General features: G+C 41.1%; 1 protein-coding gene across 6 annotated transcripts in view; it reads right to left on the reverse strand.

Moving 5' to 3' along the window:
• Window positions 1-1,304: 1,304 nt before the first annotated feature.
• The window catches only part of plekha7b (pleckstrin homology domain containing, family A member 7b), a 102,974-nt gene continuing 82,569 nt past the window's right edge, over window positions 1,305-21,709 (reverse strand). For 3 of the 6 annotated variants that reach the window (XM_084057245.1, XM_084057242.1, XM_084057247.1), the window contains 13 exons: window positions 21,110-21,190; window positions 20,668-20,817; window positions 20,017-20,118; window positions 19,333-19,498; window positions 16,082-16,227; window positions 15,155-15,346; window positions 14,923-15,040; window positions 14,395-14,561; window positions 13,378-13,614; window positions 10,967-11,194; window positions 9,681-9,814; window positions 9,131-9,279; window positions 1,305-1,928 (listed from right to left, as the gene is read on the reverse strand). In XM_084057245.1, the coding sequence (XP_083913371.1) occupies window positions 1,906-1,928; window positions 9,131-9,279; window positions 9,681-9,814; window positions 10,967-11,194; window positions 13,378-13,614; window positions 14,395-14,561; window positions 14,923-15,040; window positions 15,155-15,346; window positions 16,082-16,227; window positions 19,333-19,498; window positions 20,017-20,118; window positions 20,668-20,817; window positions 21,110-21,190 (1,893 nt within the window). In that variant the 3' untranslated portion in view covers window positions 1,305-1,905. The remainder of the gene's footprint in view (window positions 1,929-9,130; window positions 9,280-9,680; window positions 9,815-10,966; window positions 11,195-13,377; window positions 13,615-14,394; window positions 14,562-14,922; window positions 15,041-15,154; window positions 15,347-16,081; window positions 16,228-19,332; window positions 19,499-20,016; window positions 20,119-20,667; window positions 20,818-21,109; window positions 21,191-21,709) is intronic. The other 3 variants (XM_084057246.1, XM_084057243.1, XM_084057244.1) reach the window with 3 other exon arrangements.

Consider the following 21,709-nt stretch of genomic DNA (forward strand, 5'->3'; position numbering starts at 1 on the left):
TGCTGTTATATTGTGCCTTTATCCAAAGCACTTTACAATGTGCATTACATTCACCCATTCACACACCGACTGCAGAGGAAAACATGCAAGGCATCAGCCTGCTCATCGGGAGCAGTTAGGGGTTCAGTGTCTTGCTCAAGGACACTTTGACACTAACCCAGGGGAGTCGGGGATCCGTTTCCCAAGCAGCCTCTCTACCTCTTAAACCACTGCCACCCCAATAGAATGACATTTAATGGGTCAAAAAAAATCATTATAGATCTCAAAGAGAATCTTTGAGCTATCATTTACATATATAGTGCATTTTGTATTTTACTTTTGTCAGGTTCCTGACTCTTTTTTGACAAACTTCCACAACGTTTCCAGAACTCTTCCACAGTGAAATGTCCATGGCCATGGCATGTTTCCCTCTATACTGTAGCATATTGCGATATGGTATAGAGATATGCACAAGTCTAATAACAGCGTGGTTTCCATCTACAATCTGCTATGGATATCAAGTAGTTACCAGGTGTAGTTTGTGAACAAAGCACCAATGCGCTAATGTGCTAATATAAGCTTAGCTGTGTGAGTTGAGCTGTGATTTGGGTAGCGGCCTTAGTGGAACTGTGTGGTTCACTGTGATTAGCGTACTCTTGTGGGGACTGTGATTGGGGTAGCAACATCAGCTGTGCCGTGTTGTTTTTCCTGTATGGTCTACTTTTGTGGGGACATACAGATCGTGTAGGGTTGATGGTCTAGAATGGAAATTAAAGACATTTTTTAAATACAAATGATATCCATGAAGAACAGTGACAACTTCCTGTACGCTGATTTCAGAGGGTATAGTTACAGACTCTATGTAGCATTTGAAGACTATGGAATAGTTGTCTTGTTTGAGAGACTACTATACATCAACTTCATCAAACTTAGCTTAACCATGTCATGTGATATTCTACTAACAAATATTATGAGGACCACTACAGAAAATTACAGATAGAAATTTCATCCAGGAATCCACTATCACTGACTATCCCTCAAACGCATTTCCCACAATCTTGCACATTGCCCATACTGTACTGAAGACCCTTACCAATTTGTTTTCCCTCTCCAAGGTTATTTCAATCTCTGGCAGATTTAATATTGAACTATATGGAATCGTCAACCTCATTTATATTATCTGAAAGATAAATGTCTGATGAGCCACATAATATGTTAATATCTTTAATATTCACATTTTTATAAATTTCCATTGTGCAACCTTCCTCATACAGTCATACAGAAAATACAGAAAATATCATGTTAAAGGTTATTTTCATCCTGATGTAAGCAAAAATAAAATTCATTTTGGCAAGCTAATAAGAGACTGGCAGTGCTAGATACATACATATTTCAAGTGATTTGGTGTAAGAATATCATCTGAGTTTTGACAAAAATACTATCGTCATAACACATTTTGTACCATATATATTCATTAGATCCTTCCATAAGATGATTACTCTCACATTCCATGTCTGAAAAAAAGAACAAGTTTCCAATTAAGATCACACTGTAGGTACATTAAATGCATTTCAATGCATTTCAGTTTCAATTCTTCACATCCTTACAGTATACAGTTAAAAGTGCAATAACATGTATAAAACCTTTTTTTTCTTCTTCTTTCAATTATTGGATTAAGATTTGTTAGATATATCCAAAGTTAAGCACAGCAGCCTCCATAGCAAAGGGTCCTGTTTTCTTCAGGAAAATAGCTTTGAGCAACTAGAAAATGCTTTACCAAGTCAATCCTGCAAGTGCCTCAGAGTGCAGGCTAAGTGTTTTCTACAGTTCCTCTACTATAATAACAGTGTAACTGTCCACATCAAATAAAAAGATAATTTCTTTGAGAATCCATGTTGCTGAGTGTTGTCATTATGGAATAGCACCTCAGTGTCCAGAAATTGCTTGAGCTGAGGGAAAAGTCACAAGATGAAAATTGGTAAGTACATGAATGAAGAGTATATGGTTAAGAGTTCAATTAAATTATAAAAAAATATATATTATATTAAAATTGGCTTAAGGCAGGACTGGCCAGCGGGCGGGCAGGCCGGAAGACCACGTCGTCCTGCTCATGTTACTGTGACGTGTGTGGTCTAACCTCAATATGTCGTCATGGCATCAGGCGCAAACAAATCAGTCAGCTCCGTATATGGGCACAAAAGGGGGCATGCCCATATTGGCATATGCTGATGACATCAGCGATCCCCATATATGGGCATAAAGGGGACAAGGACTGACAGATACAGAGATCCGGTTGTCCAGAGCCACAGATCCGACTGCTATGCCCATATATGGTCATGTGCATAAATGGGACCAATCGACCAAACTTGGCACACGCATCAGCAGGGAGTGCGGTGTCCACTGTCGAGTAGTTCGTATATCCAGTTGTCCAGAACCGCCGATTCAACCAATATGCCCATATATGGGCATTCCAATATATGGGCATACACTGATGACATCAGGGATCTCCATATATGGGCATAAAAGGGACACAGACTGACAGATACAGAGATCTCCATATACAGTATGGGCATAAAAGGGAAACAGGCAGAAGGACAGACACAGGCATCTCTATATGGACACAAAAGGGACACAGACAGATGGGTACAACAGGTACTCTGCCAAAGCCCCTGACACTATGACTCAGACATATTAGTCGGATCGGCGGTGCGACGTAGACTCTAGATGTGAGGGCTGCGTAGCGGCACGAACCTCTAGTATTAGAACACTCTAACTGCACAAAGAGTACAGGAGGAATGTACCTTTAAGAATGAACAACGAGGCCCATGGGGTCAACTATTCTCATTGAAAGCATTAATATGAATCAAACTATAGCATGATTACACAAGAAACAATAAACATATAAATTACTCATTTCTAGAACAAATGTTTACAAAACGTGATCATTCTCATAGGAGCTCTGCTAAGATTTGACATAATAGTGGGGCATTTTTCTTGCTTTTCCTGGTCTCTGGCTTTTCTTTATTCAATATCTACAGCATAACAGAAGCTGAAAGACCTCTTCCTGATCAAGGCTTTAAGTCAGGAAAGTCTTTGCCAAGATCCCAGGCTAGAGAAGGGCAAAGCAAACACACTAAACCATGTAAAACAAACCAAAAAAATATTAAAAAGAAAAACGTTGAAAACCAAGATTAACCAAACCAGCTCACAGCCGGTCAGAATAAATGAATGTGTTACTTTTTATAATTGTGAGATGATGTGAGCTCTGCATTCCTGTTTAATACATAGAGAGTATGTGGAAATTATGAGCTAATTGGTTTCAGTTTGAATGAAGAAATGTCAGAACACTAAATTCTGTGTTCACTCTAGCAGCAACAAAGCTACAAAATGGACAAGCATGGCCAGCTACTGTACACACAGTCTGCCGAGTTGGCGTTGAAGTGTTGCTCAAGCCAAACTACGTAAATGAAAAGGAGCACAGGTTATCGGAAAGAATTCACAGAACGGAGCAGGAATTGTGGGGAAACAGAAGGGGAGTGAAAATGGTGAAACAAAAACATATGATTGATTGATGTTTCACTGCATCACTGGAGCGCTGAAAAAAGTTGAGGCCAGCTCAACTTTGATTTGTAGCACATCACACCCATCACACAGTGACAGCAAGTGTGGGGCGAGACTTTGTAGCTTCATGTTGCTAGCTTTCATTTAAAAATGACTTACAGTATAACCAGTTGCTTTGTCGCCACACGTGTGAATACAGCATCACACTCCAAAAAATGTGTGCACTTACAGAATGATCATATTGGTATTTGGACTTCCCTCTATAATATTTTGGTGCAATGTTGGTATTGCTTTAGATATTAAATTGGTTGAAAAGGCCCATAATTATAGATCTTTTGGCAAATGTATTTGGGCAGATTACAGTCACATACAGTAAATACGTTATTATTAAACTTATAAACTTCAAGCGTGTAATAAGATTCTATTTCCAGTCTTGTTTTTCACTGTTTCTATATGTAAAATCAGCTGAAGTGCAGCTTCAAATCATAAAGTTGTAGAAGTACACCTTTTTTTGATAGAGATAAATAAAAGAACTATCAAAGCAGTGAAACAAAAAAGAATACACTGACAGCAGAGCTGAACATGAGATAAAACAGTCACAGAACAAAGATTTGAAGAGAAGAAAAAGTCATCACACATGGAAAACCACATCAAATGCAAACAAACGCATGCATATTGTATGAACTCCATTCACAGTTATGGAGCAGTCATGATCCTGAAGACAGTAAAGCCTAATTTACACTTAGTCGTATGTTGGTGTTGCTCGCCGACTGCAAGTTGTGAGCTTGTAACTCGGCTACTTTCGACACTGTCATATGATGGGGAATAAAATAAGCATATGGTTTAAGGGTTAAAGACACCAAAGAACTAGTTGCCACAACTATGACATCAGCAAACAGAGAGAGTGCACAATCTAGGGTGGCCAGATGTTAATGGATGTTTTTGTGGTCATAATGTAAATAACTGAGCCATAGGGCCTACAAACAACTAGTACTGTCTTCTGGATGTTACGTTATGAATACAGAGGTAAAACAAAGCAGTGTGTACTGTCTGTGTGTACAGTCACAGCAGTGACACGGTTCTGCTACCAGGCTACAGATGGTGTGTGCTGTGTAATGCAGCTGTGCAGCCTGCTCAACTGTCAAGGCGCTAAAGCAAAAGGTGTCTCACTCTTTTGTTGTTAATTATACACAATGCTACAACTAGTGATGTTTGTTTTAGCTTGTTCCTGCCTTAACCAACCATAAATATTTTGGCAGTGTTGGGGGGGGAAATGTGCGCACAATTATCACAGTGGGATGAACAGACTGCCTGCAGATGTCTCTGTTGTTGATTATAATGGGAGTAGAGGGGGGTCTTTACTATCCTAGATGAGGTGTGTATACTTTATAATCACAACAGAGCAGTAGGCATGCAATGAAGTGCAAAGCACACACAAGTCCCTTGTTAAGAGAGAATTAGTGAAGCCCCGATCACATTAGCACCGTAAACATGCGGCTAGGCCTTACTTTGTGTCTCTGATTAGACAAATGTGTAGTGAAATCCGTTGCTTAGGGGAGGGGGAGGCGCCCCTGATACAGGGGGGAGAGGAGGAGGTGGGGGCGGGGGTGGGTGAGGAGGAGAGGGGAGGTTAGCCTGCAGTGGGACTACAGAGGAGGAGATGAAGAAGAACACAGAGGGAGAAAATTGCATTGTCAATATTAGTCAAAGAGGCACAGCATTGTAGTTAGTGTTACAGTAGATCTAAGGAAGTGTGCATCAAACACGTGCCTAAACGTAACAATAATAGTGCCTAACATTACAGGATAAGGCTAGCCTACTCTAATTACATAAATATTTCTTCTTATTGTACGGCGCATTGCCAAACCAAATATAGCTCATAACTGGAAGTCACAGAACTCCATTGTTTTCCAAAAAAGTGTTAAAACACGTCCAAGAGCCACTGGGGCATTTTTTTCCTGGAACAACTTTATGAAGGGACAGAGAGACCTTCCAGAATGTAAACACGGCAGTGTGCATGCACAGGGATGGAGACTGAAAAAGCTCACTTCATAAGGTTGTTTCACAAGATCCAAGTTTAGTTCAATGATGAATTATGCTGACCAAAGCAACAGGGCAGGTCTGGGCCTGGTTTTAACAGGTTTGTGGACAACAAAATGACACCAACCTTATCCTTTAACTAAAATTCATCAATGAAACCACACCAATCTATCATTTTCCATTTCTATAGCAGGACTACAGCATAATGCAGCCAGCATTACATGCAAAATTGGTTGGGTGACAGAGGCACTTCCTTTGAAACAAAAATGATGGTGACTCAATTATATGGAATGTCTGCAATGACATATTCTTGCGGAGCAATTCATAACTGGGGAGCCTTTACAATGAAATAGTAATGATATAAAAATTATCATACATTTATGCACAAACATAAACCACAAAAGCAACCATTTTGAAAATGAATTGTGGGATTGTAGAAAAGTAAATGAAAATACATCCTGACATATGACTAATAGGTGCCAAAAAAAATCTATTTCTATACGAGTTAATTAAAGTTGTAATCAAAACAGAAGCTCTGAAAATGCACTATGTTTATTCACCTTTTCTGTGACCAATATTACTATTATTAATGGCAATAATCAGTTGGACTACTTTGAAACCTAAAAATGGATGGATAGAATCTAACCCCATTCAACATGAGTTGGCCTTGGCATATGCTGATGACATCAGCGATCTCCATATATGGGCATAAAAGGGACAAGGACTGACAGATACAGAGATCCGGTTGTCCAGAGCCACAGATCCGACTGCTATGACCATATATGGTCATAGCAGTCCCCAAATATGGTTGCAAAGATTTCGGTCTATTTTAGCTTTTCATGATATGTAATAAATGTTTAGCCTACCAATTGGCACAGTAAATTCCTCAGTGTTAATTTGTCCATTTGTAACTCTGAAAGTGTACAAATGGAACCAAATGGACCCATTTGTATACAGTTAAATGAACACTTTATAACAGAGTAGCTACAGCATGGTCAAACCTGGAACCCTATGCAGAACACACAATGTCCTGCCGCCATGACTATTATAGGGTGATGGTTTGATGAGTACTGTATCTTCCTGAATAGTCTCGTCAGATCAACAAAAATCACAGAAATCATCTACTTGAGTGGTGTTCATGGTAAAACATGATTGATTGATTGATTGATTGATTGATTCAACCTAAGAAGATCGGTAAGGACCGAAATGTTGTTGAAATAAATGTATTGTACGGACGGTGTTGGGGAATGTGCGTTAAATTGATCACAAAAATTGTGATCAATACTTTTTGCCAGCACTAAATGTTTTCCTAAAACATGAACATCATGCCATTTTAACATCTTGTTACAATATTCTTTCTTTAAAACTGTTAATAATAAACTGCTACTAAACTACTAAAGAATGCAGTTAAAGATAAAAGAAACGTAAATATGCAATAGAATTCCATGCAATGACCATCTTTGGCAATTTAATGTTGCCATCAACCCTTGAAAAATTATCTTTTCAGATTCAAACTCTTCTGACAAGATGCCACAATTTATACTCTTTGACATTTCTCTGTGCTAGAAATAATGTTATAATTGTTGACTCTGCTTCACTGTGCATATTAAGCTACCTCACATACTGACAGATCGTGTTCTGAGTGTTACTGTGTCTGACAGAGATGTGTGTGTGTGTGTGTGTGTGTGTGTGTGTGTGTGTGTGTGTGTGTGTGTGTGTGTGTGTGTGTGTGTGTGTGTGTGTGTGTGTGTGCGCGTGCGCGTGCGTGTGCGTGCGTGCGTGCGTGTGTGCGTGCGCGTGAGCGTGTGCATGTGTGTGTGTTCACATGTGCATGTGTGCAAGAGAGAGAGAGAGAGAAAGAGAAAAAAGACTCGTCTGAAGATCTTGTGTTCTTACTGTAAAAATGAACTTGCCTGCCTGCCTGCTACAGAATATGAAAGAGATGAGAAGTGAGCAGAGGGTTCTTTTTATGCAGGTTTTTAGAGCTACGTTCAAAGAAGCAGCTCTGGAATGCAGGGAGCATAGTTTGACTGGGTCATTGATCAGCACACAAAAATGGTCTCATCAAGAGATTCCACCCCCATCTGAAAGACTCTACATGGATTGCAATTAGGGACTATCTTGGTTCATAAGATTTTCCCTAATAAGGAATAATGTTCAGTTATTTAGAAATGAACGACCTGATGGCGTGGCTCACTACCTATTCCGTTCTCATCTCTACACCAGTATTCTTGAAAGGCAGCTTCCCATAAACCCCCCCTTCAACCAAAGGCTGTCAATGTGATGCCGGGAGGATATTACAGATACTGTCGGTGCTGGTATTTTAATTTTCATCAGGTGCAATGATTATTTCTGAAAGTGTTTCTGTAGAATGGGGGATTGCCACACTCGTATTTAAACGAAGGAATGGAATACCTCAGAACTAAGTAAAATGCATATTAATAAAACTTTTAAATGGCATGATTGGAAGTTGAGATTGAAAGTAATTCTAATTGAAAAGAGTTATTTGAATATATTCTTGAGCAGAATACAGTACATTATATCTGAGTTTCACAGAAGTTGTATACCTTCAAGCACCTTAACCACATGAACCCGCATGTTGTGAGCTTGTAGGGCCGGCTACTTTCGGCTAAAAGATTAAGAAGGAGGGACCAACCATAGACCCCGGATCACGGTCAACATAGTATGCGTACTGTATAAGTGGTTAAGCAATAGGATGATTAAGCTGTTATATTTCTAAATACTGCTATATTCTTGATTATTCCTTTTTTCCCTTGTTGTTGTACATGTGTTTCTGCTTCTTCTTCATCATCTTCTTCTTTTTCTTATTGTTATTATTATCATTATTATTATTATTAATGCTGCTACAATGTCTGAGGAACCAGATAAAAAATAATTGTACTCTTATGTACCTATACACAAGATGTAACATAAAGAAACCTTCAGCTTTTAAAGGGATAGTTCACCCAAAAAATACTTATTTCACATCGATTACTCACCCCATGGAGACTTGAATTCATGGACATTTCTTAGTTTCTGTCGCATTTCTAAGCCAATAATTTGATGACCCACAGTGGTTCCGGTAGGAGACAAAAAGGAGACTCTTTGTCTCCTCGCAAAGCGAATTTGCGGATTTTGTTAGGTTTTTTCCCCGTTTTTTGGTTACTTTATTTCGGTTTTAGGGTTAGGGTTAGGTTAGGGTTATGTTATCTAATTCTTATTTTTGCCTGATTTTACTTATAGATTAATTATTTTAACATTTATTTATATTATTCTAAATGACTTGGGGGGGTCAAATCTGAAGCTAGGGGGGACAAACCCCCCCCCCCCCCCCCCCCCCCGGGATTGCTTATAGCAGCGGCCGGCCCTGCTGGCCTGAGTGGCTTCACTGACACACACAGAGAGAGAGAGAGAGAGAGAGAGAGAGAGAGAGAGAGAGAGAGAGATAGAGAGAGAGAGAGAGAGAGAGAGAGAGAGAGAGAGAGAGAGAGAGAGAGAGAGAGTGGAAATATTAGACAGACAGAAAATGTGTGTGTGCGCATGTATCTACCTGCAACCTGTTTGCTCTTGAGCGAGGCCTCAGAGGCCAAAGCATAAGACATGGTGATGATCCTCTCTTGCTCCTGCAGAGCCGAGTCCAAGGCCAGCAGTCCCACCTCTGGCTTGTCCACAGACAGAGAAGCTGTGAGATTCTGGACGCTGTCACCCAACAACAGGAAAGGTACATCCCAGCTTTATTCTTGACTACCGGTACTTACTACTACACCGCATCATGGACATGAAACATGTCGTCGCTGTCGGGCAGAAACCTTGTATCTCCACAACTTTTTATGTTTTTCCATAAATGAATGCCATACGTCGTATAACAGTGTCACGCAAAAGTTGCAAATCTACAATCTCACAAGGCGTAATTATTATTTTATAAATATCGAACCAATGCAAAGTATTGACAAGAGCTTGTGACTAAATATTAACCACATTAAAATCCATTGGAACACAGGTTATGTTTTCCATTTCTTGAAACATACTGTAACAGTTTTGGACGTGTGAGGTTTCCACCTGACAGCGACGTTATTCTTTTTTGTTGTGGTTGTTTTTACCTGGACTTGGCGAGGATGTTCTTGATGCGCTCTACCTTGCGATGGCGGTCCTCCAGCTCCTGAGGGCTGAGTTGTTCCTCGGGCTCTGAGTCCACATAGCGCTCTGGGATCAACACCTTCTGAGGCTTGGACAACTACACAGTATAATCCCGAGTGTTCATTTATATACAAGAGTGTACACAATGTAACCAATGCAACACATTCCAGTATGTGTAAGTATTTTGGAAATTAAAATGTTTTACTAGGTAAAATCATTCATGAAAGAGGTTTAGTCATTTTAATTGTACTGCATTGTGTTCATACCATAGTCTATTTTGATGCAGATGATCAGTTATTGCAAATGATCAGTTATTTTTAAAGTTGTGTATACATATGACATTGGCCCAATGTGCAAGTTACAATGAACGTGTTACCACGAACGTGTTACCACATTATGTGGTCATTACCATGAGATATTGGATTTTTTTTCCTTACATTTTTATCCCACGATTCTGTAACCCATTTTTTCACCCAGTGCCAATTGTCTAAGTAATCTTGGGCGCTACACTCCCTCTGCCAGCCTAGGGAGAGCCTAGAGCCAAGCTCATGCCTCCTTCAATGCATGAGAGCTAGCAAGCCGCTTCTTATCACCTGACAGGGGGGAGGTTCCCTGGTTAGACGTAGCACGTAGAAGGAACACGTTATTCCAACCAGTTCCTTTCCCCTCCATCAGGCCCCCCGGCTGACCACGGGGAGGCAGTATAGAGACCAGGATTACTGCATGTTTTTGTGAGGGTATTAACTACCCTAGGGGACAAGGGGAGAACATGCAAACTCCACACAGAAAGGCCATTTCGCCAACTCCACCTAGGGTATGGGCGCTGATGACTCGGAGGAGAGAACACGCCCCCAGCGCCCACAGCGTCCCCGGCAGGAATCAAACCCAGGAACTTCTAGCTGTGAGGCAACAGCGCTACCGACTGCGCCACCATGCTCCCCGAGATATTAGCTTTCATTGGAAACATTCTGTAATGTTAATATGAGCTGGAGAAGTCAAATCTTAAAGTTTTACAGTGAGTATGAAATAAGTTGTCAATCATACAAAAGAAAGTCATAATACTTTAACCAATAATAACACACAAGGGTGGGTGCTATACTGTGAGATATTAGAAAGCCTTTAAACATTCCAATACAAGGTCAACTACCTGTGGTGGTATAATGTTCTTAATATTTGTTAAGGGTGAGGTGATACAGCGATTCAGCTTCACTGTCAAGCTCTTTCTTTGGACAAATATCATTTATCGTACCTCTTTACTGAGGTCAAGGTCATATTCCAGTGGTTCCAGGTCAACCTCGTGGGTGGGAGGGGTGGTGGCCATGGAGCGGAAGGTCAGCCATTCGTCAGAATGTGAGCGTGGCTTTTCAATGACTTCCGCAGGTCTCTCCTCTCCCTGGACACTCCTAACAGCCTGCGCCTCCTCACCTTGTACAGCTCGCTCAAGCAGCTGCAGGTCAAACTCCTGCTCTCGCCTCCACTGTACAAAGCAATGCAAGCACAAGAACACCAATCTAAGATCAAATGACAGGTTGTTGTCATCAAATTATTTAGTTGAAGAAGAACTTACTATGGAGAGACTTTAATTCACTTGCCTTCACAAGTCACCCTTTCCTTCATATTATTCCATATGAATAAGCACATCCACTACATCACATACAGCAGTTGTCAATTATCATACTGTACCTGAGCATATTAAAACAGGCTTCAGGGTATACTGTATGTATGTATGAATGAATGTGTGCTTGAGTGATAAAGCTGGAGAGAGATAAGGAGGGGAGAAAGACAGAGAGAGAGCATGCATGGAAACAGCAAAGAGACTGATACCACATCAAAAGCTTGAAGATCACAGCATGCTCCACATTATCATCTTGTGCAATGATAAAGAAGATATAATGATAGTGGGAAAGAGTACAAGGGAAGTGGTTGATGTTCTCACACAGAGAACATGCTTGGGCCCAGCTTGTGCATACTCCACAACATATAACACTGTAGGGAAAAACCCTATATGTGTATTATATATTATATATATATATATATATATATATATATATATATATATATATATATATATATATATATATATATATATATATATATATATATAAATATAAATATAAATATAAATATATATATATATATATATAATGCAATGAAGGAAAACATGGCAAGAATGTATTCATTAGAAAGGTTTTTATTTCTCATTGGCAAACCTCTACAAGTAGAAAACAAGGAGGTCTTGACGATGATGAGCTAATATTAGATAAACAAAAGCTCAGTAAACACTGTCATCACTTTACATCTTAATATATTAAATAAATGCCATAGTTAATGACACATTAATTAATGTAGTTTAATAGACATTGTTTTATAATTCATTTTTTACAAAAACTACAGAGTGATAGCAGAGACCACTCTTAAATAGATGTTGTTCCCTATGTGAATGTTGTCAGTATAAAGTAACAGTAAGTAGTACAGTACTGTATGTCCTTGCATTTACAGTATGGTGTGTGTGTGTGTGTGTGTGTGCGTGCGTGCGTGCGTGCGTGCGTGCGTGCGTGCGTGCGTGCGTGCGTGCGTGCGTGCGTGCGTGCGTGCGTGCGTGCGTGCGTGTGTGTGTGCGCGTGTGTGTGTGTGTGTGTATAGGCGCACACAGCAAACAACGAACATACTGTACAGTACACTAGTGTAACGCTTTGTAATGCTGTCTGAGAGCATAACACAATTAGGCCTTTTTAGTGACAGTACTAACATTTCTGTGAAGAAAAAAAAGGGGACGTTAGTATCTGAACTACTGGACGAATAGGCTTTGGCAGGAAAGACTCCTATACTGACAATTGTATCAGTGAAAGAGGAAAGGAGAATTGAAGATGGATAGTTATTAATTTACATGCTGTGAGTAAGAAGACCACAGAGACAGATCAACGAGGAGAGGTTAGAAGGTATGACCGATGAAACAGTAGGAGGTAGAATAAACATTAAACTCATAACAAAACAAAAATCTAAAAACATCATTGTATACCATAGAAATGTTAATGAGGTTAACAATACATGATATTTGTAGGTATTCCACCTTTTTTTAATAATGATATTCAACCAAGTATTATAGCTTGCGATGCATTGATAACATGTTTTATTAACAAACAGTTAAAGACTGTCATTCAATGTCTCTAAATATGAATGGGAAATTTGGGCCAAATTTGACCTGGATCTCATTTTCCTATGTCTCTAATTACAATATTTGAAGACATTGCTGCTTTGAAATTGTTACAATGTTAGTTTTGGTGCAACCTTTACGGCTTCTTGCAAGGGAACTTAACTTGGGTTTCCATTGGCAAAATATGGTAGGAAATATAGCAAATGTAGGAAATACAGTATAGGAAATATAGATATCCAGATGATATCTAGCCCAGATTTGCTTAGGAAACCCTACAGTACAGGTAGCTCCACATACACAACAACCATGCTGTGTCTCTCGTCTCATTGCCAATCTGGGTATTAAATCTTATTTGATATGCTCTATCAAATCAACTGCTCGGGAACAGGTAAACAAAGTATCTTGTGATATTAGTTAAGTGCACGCCTTACTAGATCCCCATGGATGGTTTGCTTGCCCTCATACATTACAGTGTGACGTCGTGTGACATTGCTTTAGTAACGTACTGATCCCAGGTCAGCTGAAACTGGGCGCGAGGAAGGGGAGTTGCCCTGGGACGACGAAGAGGCGTGGCGCTCTCCTTGACTCAGGGTGCGTTTGCGCTGGCGGACGAGGGCCTTCTGGTGCCTCTTCATCCTCTCCAGCTGCTCATCGGCGCTCATCTTCCCCCTGAGCTGCTGCTGCTGCTGCTGCTGCACTGCGTCCCCAGAGTACAGACGCTCCAAGGCACTCTTTGGTTTCTCCTGCGAGGAGGAAGGAGAGAGGGAGAGATTTCATGCATTAAGGACACAAGTAGGGATGGGACGATATGAACATTACATGTCACGATTATTGTGGTAAAAATAATAGCGATTAACGATATTGCGATAATCTAAAAATGCTTAAAACTTAAAATGGCACTTTTGTTAACCACTTGAACCCCCAGCATCCCTATTCTGGCGGGTATGTTCGCCAAAAGTACCCGATGTACAAGCTCACAACGTGGTGCAACGCAACGCCTTGTGAGCTTTTAGATCTGCTATTTTTGCCGAATTGATTTGTATAGAGTGAAATAAGGGCATACCAAATGTGCTCTTTACAGGTCAGTTTTATCAAGAATGGGGGGGTTCAGTGGTACTGAATTTGCAGCTCAAGAAAAGCTAATTCATCCTAGTGTATGCCGGAGGAGCGTTTTTTTTTTATCACGATAGACGATAATAAAAGATTATCGTCCCATCGATAGACACAGAAAAAAATTCCGATCTCACCGCAAAGAGTATCATTAGATGTATTGGCTAATGAATTTACAACAACTTTGGATATTCCCTTGGAAAATGCACATAACATCCAAAGCTTAAAAAAGTTAGGCTTTACTGTGGCAGGCCGACCAGATGTAAATTATTAACGGCCGCAAAGGTATATTTGGACACCCATTTTAACTTGTATCTACTACATTTGTGCTATGTCTCCATTGATTATAACTTGGGTAATCTCCTTTGATCCTCTTTTTGCCCTTTGATTCGTTCAGCTTAATTGAACCTCACCTTCAGGCCGCCAGCAGACGTCGCTCTGCGGAGGGTCACATATGAAGAGATGTTTGTAGACTGATTTAGCCTGGACGAGGATCCAGCCAGCCCTGAGGGAACGCCAGCAAACATGAAAACACCCATCCCAACGTTGGCACCACAGCCAAAGCAGCCTGGGTGGGAGCCTTTCACACATTTGTTGCAAGTATGACTACTTAAAGAGATAGTTCACCCCCAAAATGACTGTTTTTCTATCGATTACTCACCCCATGGAGCCTCAAATAGTCTCCGGTAGCCTCCGGTAGGACACTCAAAGTTGAGACTCAAATTATTGGCTTACATGCGACAAAAAACAAAAAATCTCCATGAATTCAAGGCTTCATGGGGTGTGTAATTGATAGAAAATAAGATTTTCTTTGAGTGAACTATCTAAAAAAAAAAAAACTAAAACTAAAAAAACTAAAAAATCTTTTACTTGAGAAATTTCTTTAGCTTAACAAACCGACTGGAGATAATTGTATTTAATTTGAGCCATCACCCTCTCACCTCTAGTAGGTAACGTCTGCCAACCTCCTTCGTGTCCTAGAGCCGCTATCCCCATGGGACTGGAGCTGTCTCGGAATCCCACAAGCTCAGGCTCACTAAGAAAGGGCCTCAATTCCACCTGGAGAAAGATGCACACGGCGAGCTTACAAACAGACGTACCTGTACGGCAGTGGCACGCCAACACACATCCAAACAGGCACACAGGTCACGCCAAAACAAAACAAAAAAGCACCTTGCTGTCGCCGTTGGTGTACTGTCCTATCTCTCTGTCTCGCTTGCGCTCGTCAGACTGCCGCTTGAGGCCGCGTACAGAGGTATGGCGTATGACGGTGGTCTCCCGTGGCAGGGGAGGCACAGCAGGGGGGTGCTCATCAGGGCTGTAGAGCTGAGGTAGGGGTGGTCTCGGAGGGGCGTCCTCTTCCCCCTGCATAAACAACAGCTAATCAGAATAACTGAATACCAAGAGAACGGTGCAGCTGCCCCTGCTGCAGTGTTTTTAGCGTTACCATGTATGAGCTGATGCATTTCAAGGCTTCGTCCCAAAAGATCAAGGCTGCAACTATCGATTATTTTCTAAGGGATTATTCTTTATTTTTTTAAAGATTTATTAGGATAGTATGTTGACAGGAAATGGGGAGAGAGATGGGGAGTGACATGCAGCAAAGGCTGTCGGGATCGGGACTCGAACCCGTGACGCACTGTCACTTTTGAGCCTAGGTGATTAATTATTCTAGCCCAGGGATTATTCTAAAGATTACTTTTTCGATCAATCGAGAAGCAAGTTTTTTTTTTTTTACAAAAATAAATAAATATATATACCGGTATATATATATATACAGTATATATATTATCAAGTTAAGCCCTTAAGCCCAATTTCATTGTTGCACAGCGTTGTCGTCCAAAAATAGTGAAAATTGTTGTGAGCTTGAAGATCTACGTTTTTCACCATTTCTGAACATTTTTGCCAATAACGCCATGCCCAAAATAGGGATTAATTATGAATTAATTAAATTAATTATGAATTAAAAAGAGATTGTCGCTTAATTTTTATCTAACTGTTGCACCCCTACCACTGTTGCACCCCTACAAAAGATGACATAAACGATCAGCCTCTGCTCACGGACCCCGTGTGAACACGGATGAAGAGAAGGTGACTCACCCATGTAGGTCCAGTGGTGATGGGTTGGCTGGTGGGGCTGAGGTGGGGGCTGTGCTGCTGCTGGGACAGCCTCATCTCCAGAGCAGACGGGCTTCCAGACAGAGAAGGCACTGACGACACCGAGACTGAAGGCACAAGTTTCCTCTCTAGGGAGATATGTGACACACGTTGAATAAGTACATGCACACATACTAGACTTGGCACAGTCTTGCGTGATTTAACCGTTTTTCTTTTTCATTGAACCAAAGGGACCTTAGCACTAGCACGAGTACTTACAAGTATAAGCTTTTAGTGTTGACCACAAATATTACTTATTTAGATAGCACGTTGTTTAGACAGATTCTAGGCTTGATGTTTACCTGGTATCCTAGTATCTGTGATGCACTACATTGTTGTTATGTAACTGTTTACCCTGTTGTTTTTTACTTAGTTTCATACCTACTCTGCTTACTCTGATTTGGCACTTGTAAGTTGCTTTGGAGAAGAGCGTCTGCTAAATGCCTAAATTGTAAATTGTAATGTTATGGAAAAAAAATACTGAGCATACTGCATTCCATCAGTATAGCAAATCATCGCTGTCGGGCAGAAACCTTGTATCTCTATATTTCAACGTTTTATGTTTTCATAACGGAATGACCTATTTGGTACTTTATCATATGACACTGCTGTGCAAAAGTAGCTAAATTAACCTATCTGCAAGCTCACAATGCATCGCATCATGACACAATGTGAGCTTGCATTATCAACTACTAGAGTTTCGGGGGGCTACGCCCCCCTCAACCCCAGCCGCGCACGGGGCCCAGCGTGGCCGCGTGTATATTGGGGTACTCAAATTGCTGGAGTAAAACTGTGGAAAAGTAAAAAAAAAAAAAAAAAAAATTTGAAAAAAATATATTTTTGATGTTTGAGGGGGACCCCCGCGGACCCCCTGCTGGTCGACGGCCCCCCTGTGGAGTGTTGGGCCGCGCGGGGACCCCCCTGGAACATGGCGGACCCCTTCGGTGTATTTTTTTTTTTCATGAAGGTGGTTGCTTGTTTCTGGCGCTTGTTTTTAGAGAACCTGGCATGCCAACGACTTGGCAACCCGACTTGTTTGTTTTTGTGTTTGGGATGAACATGGCACGTGAAGGACGGACATAGTGTGATCGAGACATGAGTGAAGTGAAAGTAACGGCCTGGGTGGAACAAAGGAGGTACGTAAGAAGGGGGGGGGGGGGGGGGGGGTTGAAGCAAAGGAGCTGCGTGTGTGTTGGTGTGGAGGAGATGGGCAGAGTGCAATGGCGGCGCAAGCCAGCGCATGCTGCCGCACGTTACACCAGAAATGGTGCCTGGAGAAAATGGTGACCAAAAAAAAAGTTTTGAAAAAAAGGAAAAAACTCCCGCAGCGGCTGGCAGCTGTTGTGGTGATGAGGTCGTGCGCAGGGTAAACGGTACGAAGCTGCCTCCCCTTCCGTTTTGTCCGACATTTGGTGAGTAGAATTAATTATGTTGCGCGGTGGAAAAGCTGTAGTGAGCAGTGAGATGTCCCCTACGCGAGGCGTAAATTCAGCGCGGCCGCCGTGGCGAGTCAGTTGCCGACATGTGGTCTGGCGGTGCGTTGTTTATTCGATAACAGAGCTGTGGGGTGTCGCACCCAGGGTGCGGAAGTTGCTCGCCATTTATATAGTTAGATACTGTATTAGCTATTTTTGAAAAATCTTGAAAATTCTTTACACTTTTTGACTATAATGACATGCCCAAAGTAGAGATTCCAGGTTGAAAGTGGTTAGGTCTGTCGGACGTTTTTCTAAATATTCAATCAATGAAAAGTATTAACAAGAAAGTGTGACTAAATAATAACTATATTGGATCCATTGGAAAACAGGTCCTTTTTTCCCCTGAAAATGAATAGTTTTGGATATTCTGCCCAACAGCGACAAAATATCACTCTGGTAGTACAGTATCAAACTGCATCTCTGCCTCTCTCTTTTTTATTTTTTTATTCATTAGTTGATTTGTTTGTTAACAAGATAACCTCAGAACAGATGGGCAGATGACTGGGACTGATGATTAGGCTGGTCCTGAAGTGAGAACATTACCCTTTTAGGGCAAAAGGGTCACGGTCAATGTCAAAATTGAAGAATAGAATTTTGACATTTGACAAGAATAGAACAGTCTAACCGCTCTATTCTGTGCCAAGCTATACCCGTACCCGTTAACCATTACCCGCGATTTTCTACCCATTACCCGTGAAATACGGATAATGGAGCTGGCGCTGTCCCTTAACGCTATTCTGTACCTGCTATACCCGTTCTCCATTATGCCAACCCCGTTATTTGCGGGTGGAGGCGTGCCCGTGGGCGTGTTGTTGCTATATCCCCAAAATTACTATTCTGCCCACACACCTTTGGGAAAGCACACAGCGGATTCTAAAATCACCCGCAAGAGCGCACAGACTGCAATGGATTCGTGGAGACGGCCAGGGCGCACAGCTTGCACCTCTCTCTACTAGGCTATTATTGTCAACAAATCTCTGTGATTCTAATTTGACTATAATCAGCAGAAGGGAGGGTGTCAATTCCTTGCCTCAACTGTGTTTATATAAGATGATAGTCTATTTAAAGAAGACAATTTGTGCATCGCGCAATGCAATGCTCCAATTTACACACATCAGTTTTATTCATCAATTATGCAGGAAATAACATAGGGATGACCCCGAAATAAGCAACCAGGTCTATGAAAACAAGCCCAAAGGAAGCGACTATAATAGACCACATGAGCACTTCAAACCTATATATGTTGTCCATTAAACAATGTGGATATTTATATACGTTGGCTATTTGAAAATAGACGATCTACAAGCTCACAACCGTTCTACCATTATTTACAAGCAACTTCAGAAAAACAAGCCCAATGTGGCTTATAATAATCAGACCAGGCAACACTGCAGGCAGGGAGATAGGAGAGCGTAAGATTGGATTGGGGATAATGGCTAGCGCAGTCTTCTCTTAAAGGTAATGGCATCTGGCACGTGATTGGTTTTAACATTGTAACGCCCAAACAACAAAATAGCAAGGGGAACGCCCCTTGCCTAGTCCTAAATCCGATATTAGTGGCTTTAGCAACTTCAACCTGGAATAGGGCCCTAAATGTAATCCCACTAGTACCAACCTACCCACCCAGACGAAACTAAGACAGCAAAGAAAAAGTAAAGTATTGGAAAGAGAATGAAAGGGGAAATAAGTATATGCTCAAACATAGCTCATCTCTACCTCTGTCAGCCTTCCAGTGCGTGTGGGTAGGAGAAGGCTGGTCACTCCTCTCACCTGGGTTGGTCACAGAGGAGATAGTGACTCTGTAGTTGGCTTTACTGGAGCTGAGGCCTGCGATTACATCCTCGATCCTCCACAGTTCTTTTCTGATCTGGACCTTCTCCTGCTGCACACACATACACACACACACACACACACACACACACACACACATATGTGCACGCACGCACGCGCACACACACACCTTTGATTTAAAAAGCGTTCTTCTGCTTTCTCTATGCTCATGTCATTTGCATACTAGGATTATTCTCATGAAAGGTCATTTCAGTTGTCTGGTCTTAATAAAACAGACAATGTGTCCGGCAGCTCACATATCAGATCAAGACCTATGGTGATGGTATGATTTATTAAAGGTTTCTGCCATAATATCGCACATAAACGTAGATCATTTTCCCAGATTTGTCAAATGTTTTCTCCAGTCACTAAAAAGTGAAAGGTTACCTGAATAACTGGCTAAACATCATTGCGCAGTCACTGATGTTTAAATGTTGTTCATAAATCAATATTTTCTCCAGGGACTATTTCAAATCAATGTCTCTGCCTCTGTGTGTACTATGTGCTTGTTGCTTGTGTGGCTGTACAGTATGTACCCATGCTGATTATGGTGGTCGTTGTGGCACAGACCTGAGAGTGACCAATGCGGTTCATTTGACCCTGCAAGGCTGACCTCAACCAGTCTACATCTCTCTCCAGCCGGTTGTACTCATTCCATGCATTCTCCATCTCCTGCACAAACACAGCCACAATAATGAATCCCCCTATGCCCATATTAGCACATACTGTATGTGTTTTGTGAGAAACTTTGGAATATGAGTAACGGTGTAATTGTTATGGATTTAAGTATAAAGGTGCTTACACATGACAAGCAGCAATATCTCTTGAGTCATACTTATTCTAAGGAGTCATAGTTTGAGTCATAGTTTTTCTATAGAGTCATAGTTTGAGTTTAGTTTTTTAATGTATAGTCATATTTGTGCCATAGTGCAGTAGTTTTTCCTATTCGTTTTATATGGAGTCATAGTTATTTTTTATTGTATTGTTTTGTTAAGTGCAGTGGTGCCCGGAAGTGTTAACAGCGCAGATCGTTGGTCAAGTGTAAGCACCTTGAACACTGTCTCTTGGCTTAATTTTATACTTAGTTGACTCAGTGTCGTGCATCACAAATAGCCGACCTACAAGCTCACAACGCGTTGCATCGTGACTCGTTGTGAGCTTGTAGATCGGAAATTTCTGATGTGTGACACTGTGCACAACCAAGTATAAATCAGGCATTACTGTGGAGACTTGGGAGATTTCAGCCCTGATGTGCACTACATCCTCCTGCAACAGCCTCTGCTGGTAGGCTATCTTCTCAGCGTGAGCCGGCTGGTCACGGTACTGCTCCATCTGCTGGTGGGACACATCCAGCACCGACTCCAACTTGTCCTGGGTTGGGGGGACAGAGCAGACACTGTCATAAAACAGGAGAAATTCACAGAACATGCAGATATACATTACACACATGCACTCCGCTCAAATACAAATATATATATATATATGCGCTCATATATATATATATATATATATATATATATATATATATATATATATATATATATATATATATATATATATATATATATATATATATATATGTACATACATATACATATACATATACATATACATATACATATACATATACATATACACACAACATAAATAACAAAAGGGATACCTTGTCTTCCTTCAAACTGCGTATCGTGGCCTCTAGCTCCTGTAGAATCTTGTCTTGCTCACACAGTCGACTTAACTTCACCTATAATAGAAAGCAAAACCAACACAAAATGTAAAGCAGAGAAATTGAAAAAAAAAAGAAACGGTCTGATGAATACTATTCTGCATCATAGAGGCCCACATCTCCTTGATTCTCTCGTTTACATCATCTGCACGCTATCACAGAGTTCAGAAGTTTAGGGCAGAACAGAGGATTACAGAGACAACAAAATAGCAGCATGTGGTGAAATACAGTGTGTGTTTACATCTGGATCAGAGGCCTGCCCCTCCCCTGCCTGCCTGTCTCCGTTCAGCTGTATTATAAGGCCTGATTCATATTTGGTAGCGTGGTGGTGTTGCACATGGACAATAGCTGATATACAAGCTCACAGCGCTCACAGTGCTCACAACTTTGTGATGCGATGTGAGCTTTAAGATTGACTAATTTCGGTGTGCACATAAGTACAAAAGGGCTTTAACAGCAGTGCCAGATCAGATGAATTGATCGTCTACTGTAGTCTTCACTGTCTGTATACATGTCAATAAGACCCATCTGTACGAA

The sequence above is a fragment of the Gymnoscopelus microlampas genome (genome assembly GCF_963454915.1).
Source record: "Gymnoscopelus microlampas genome assembly, chromosome: 1".
Taxonomy (NCBI): domain Eukaryota; kingdom Metazoa; phylum Chordata; class Actinopteri; order Myctophiformes; family Myctophidae; genus Gymnoscopelus; species Gymnoscopelus microlampas.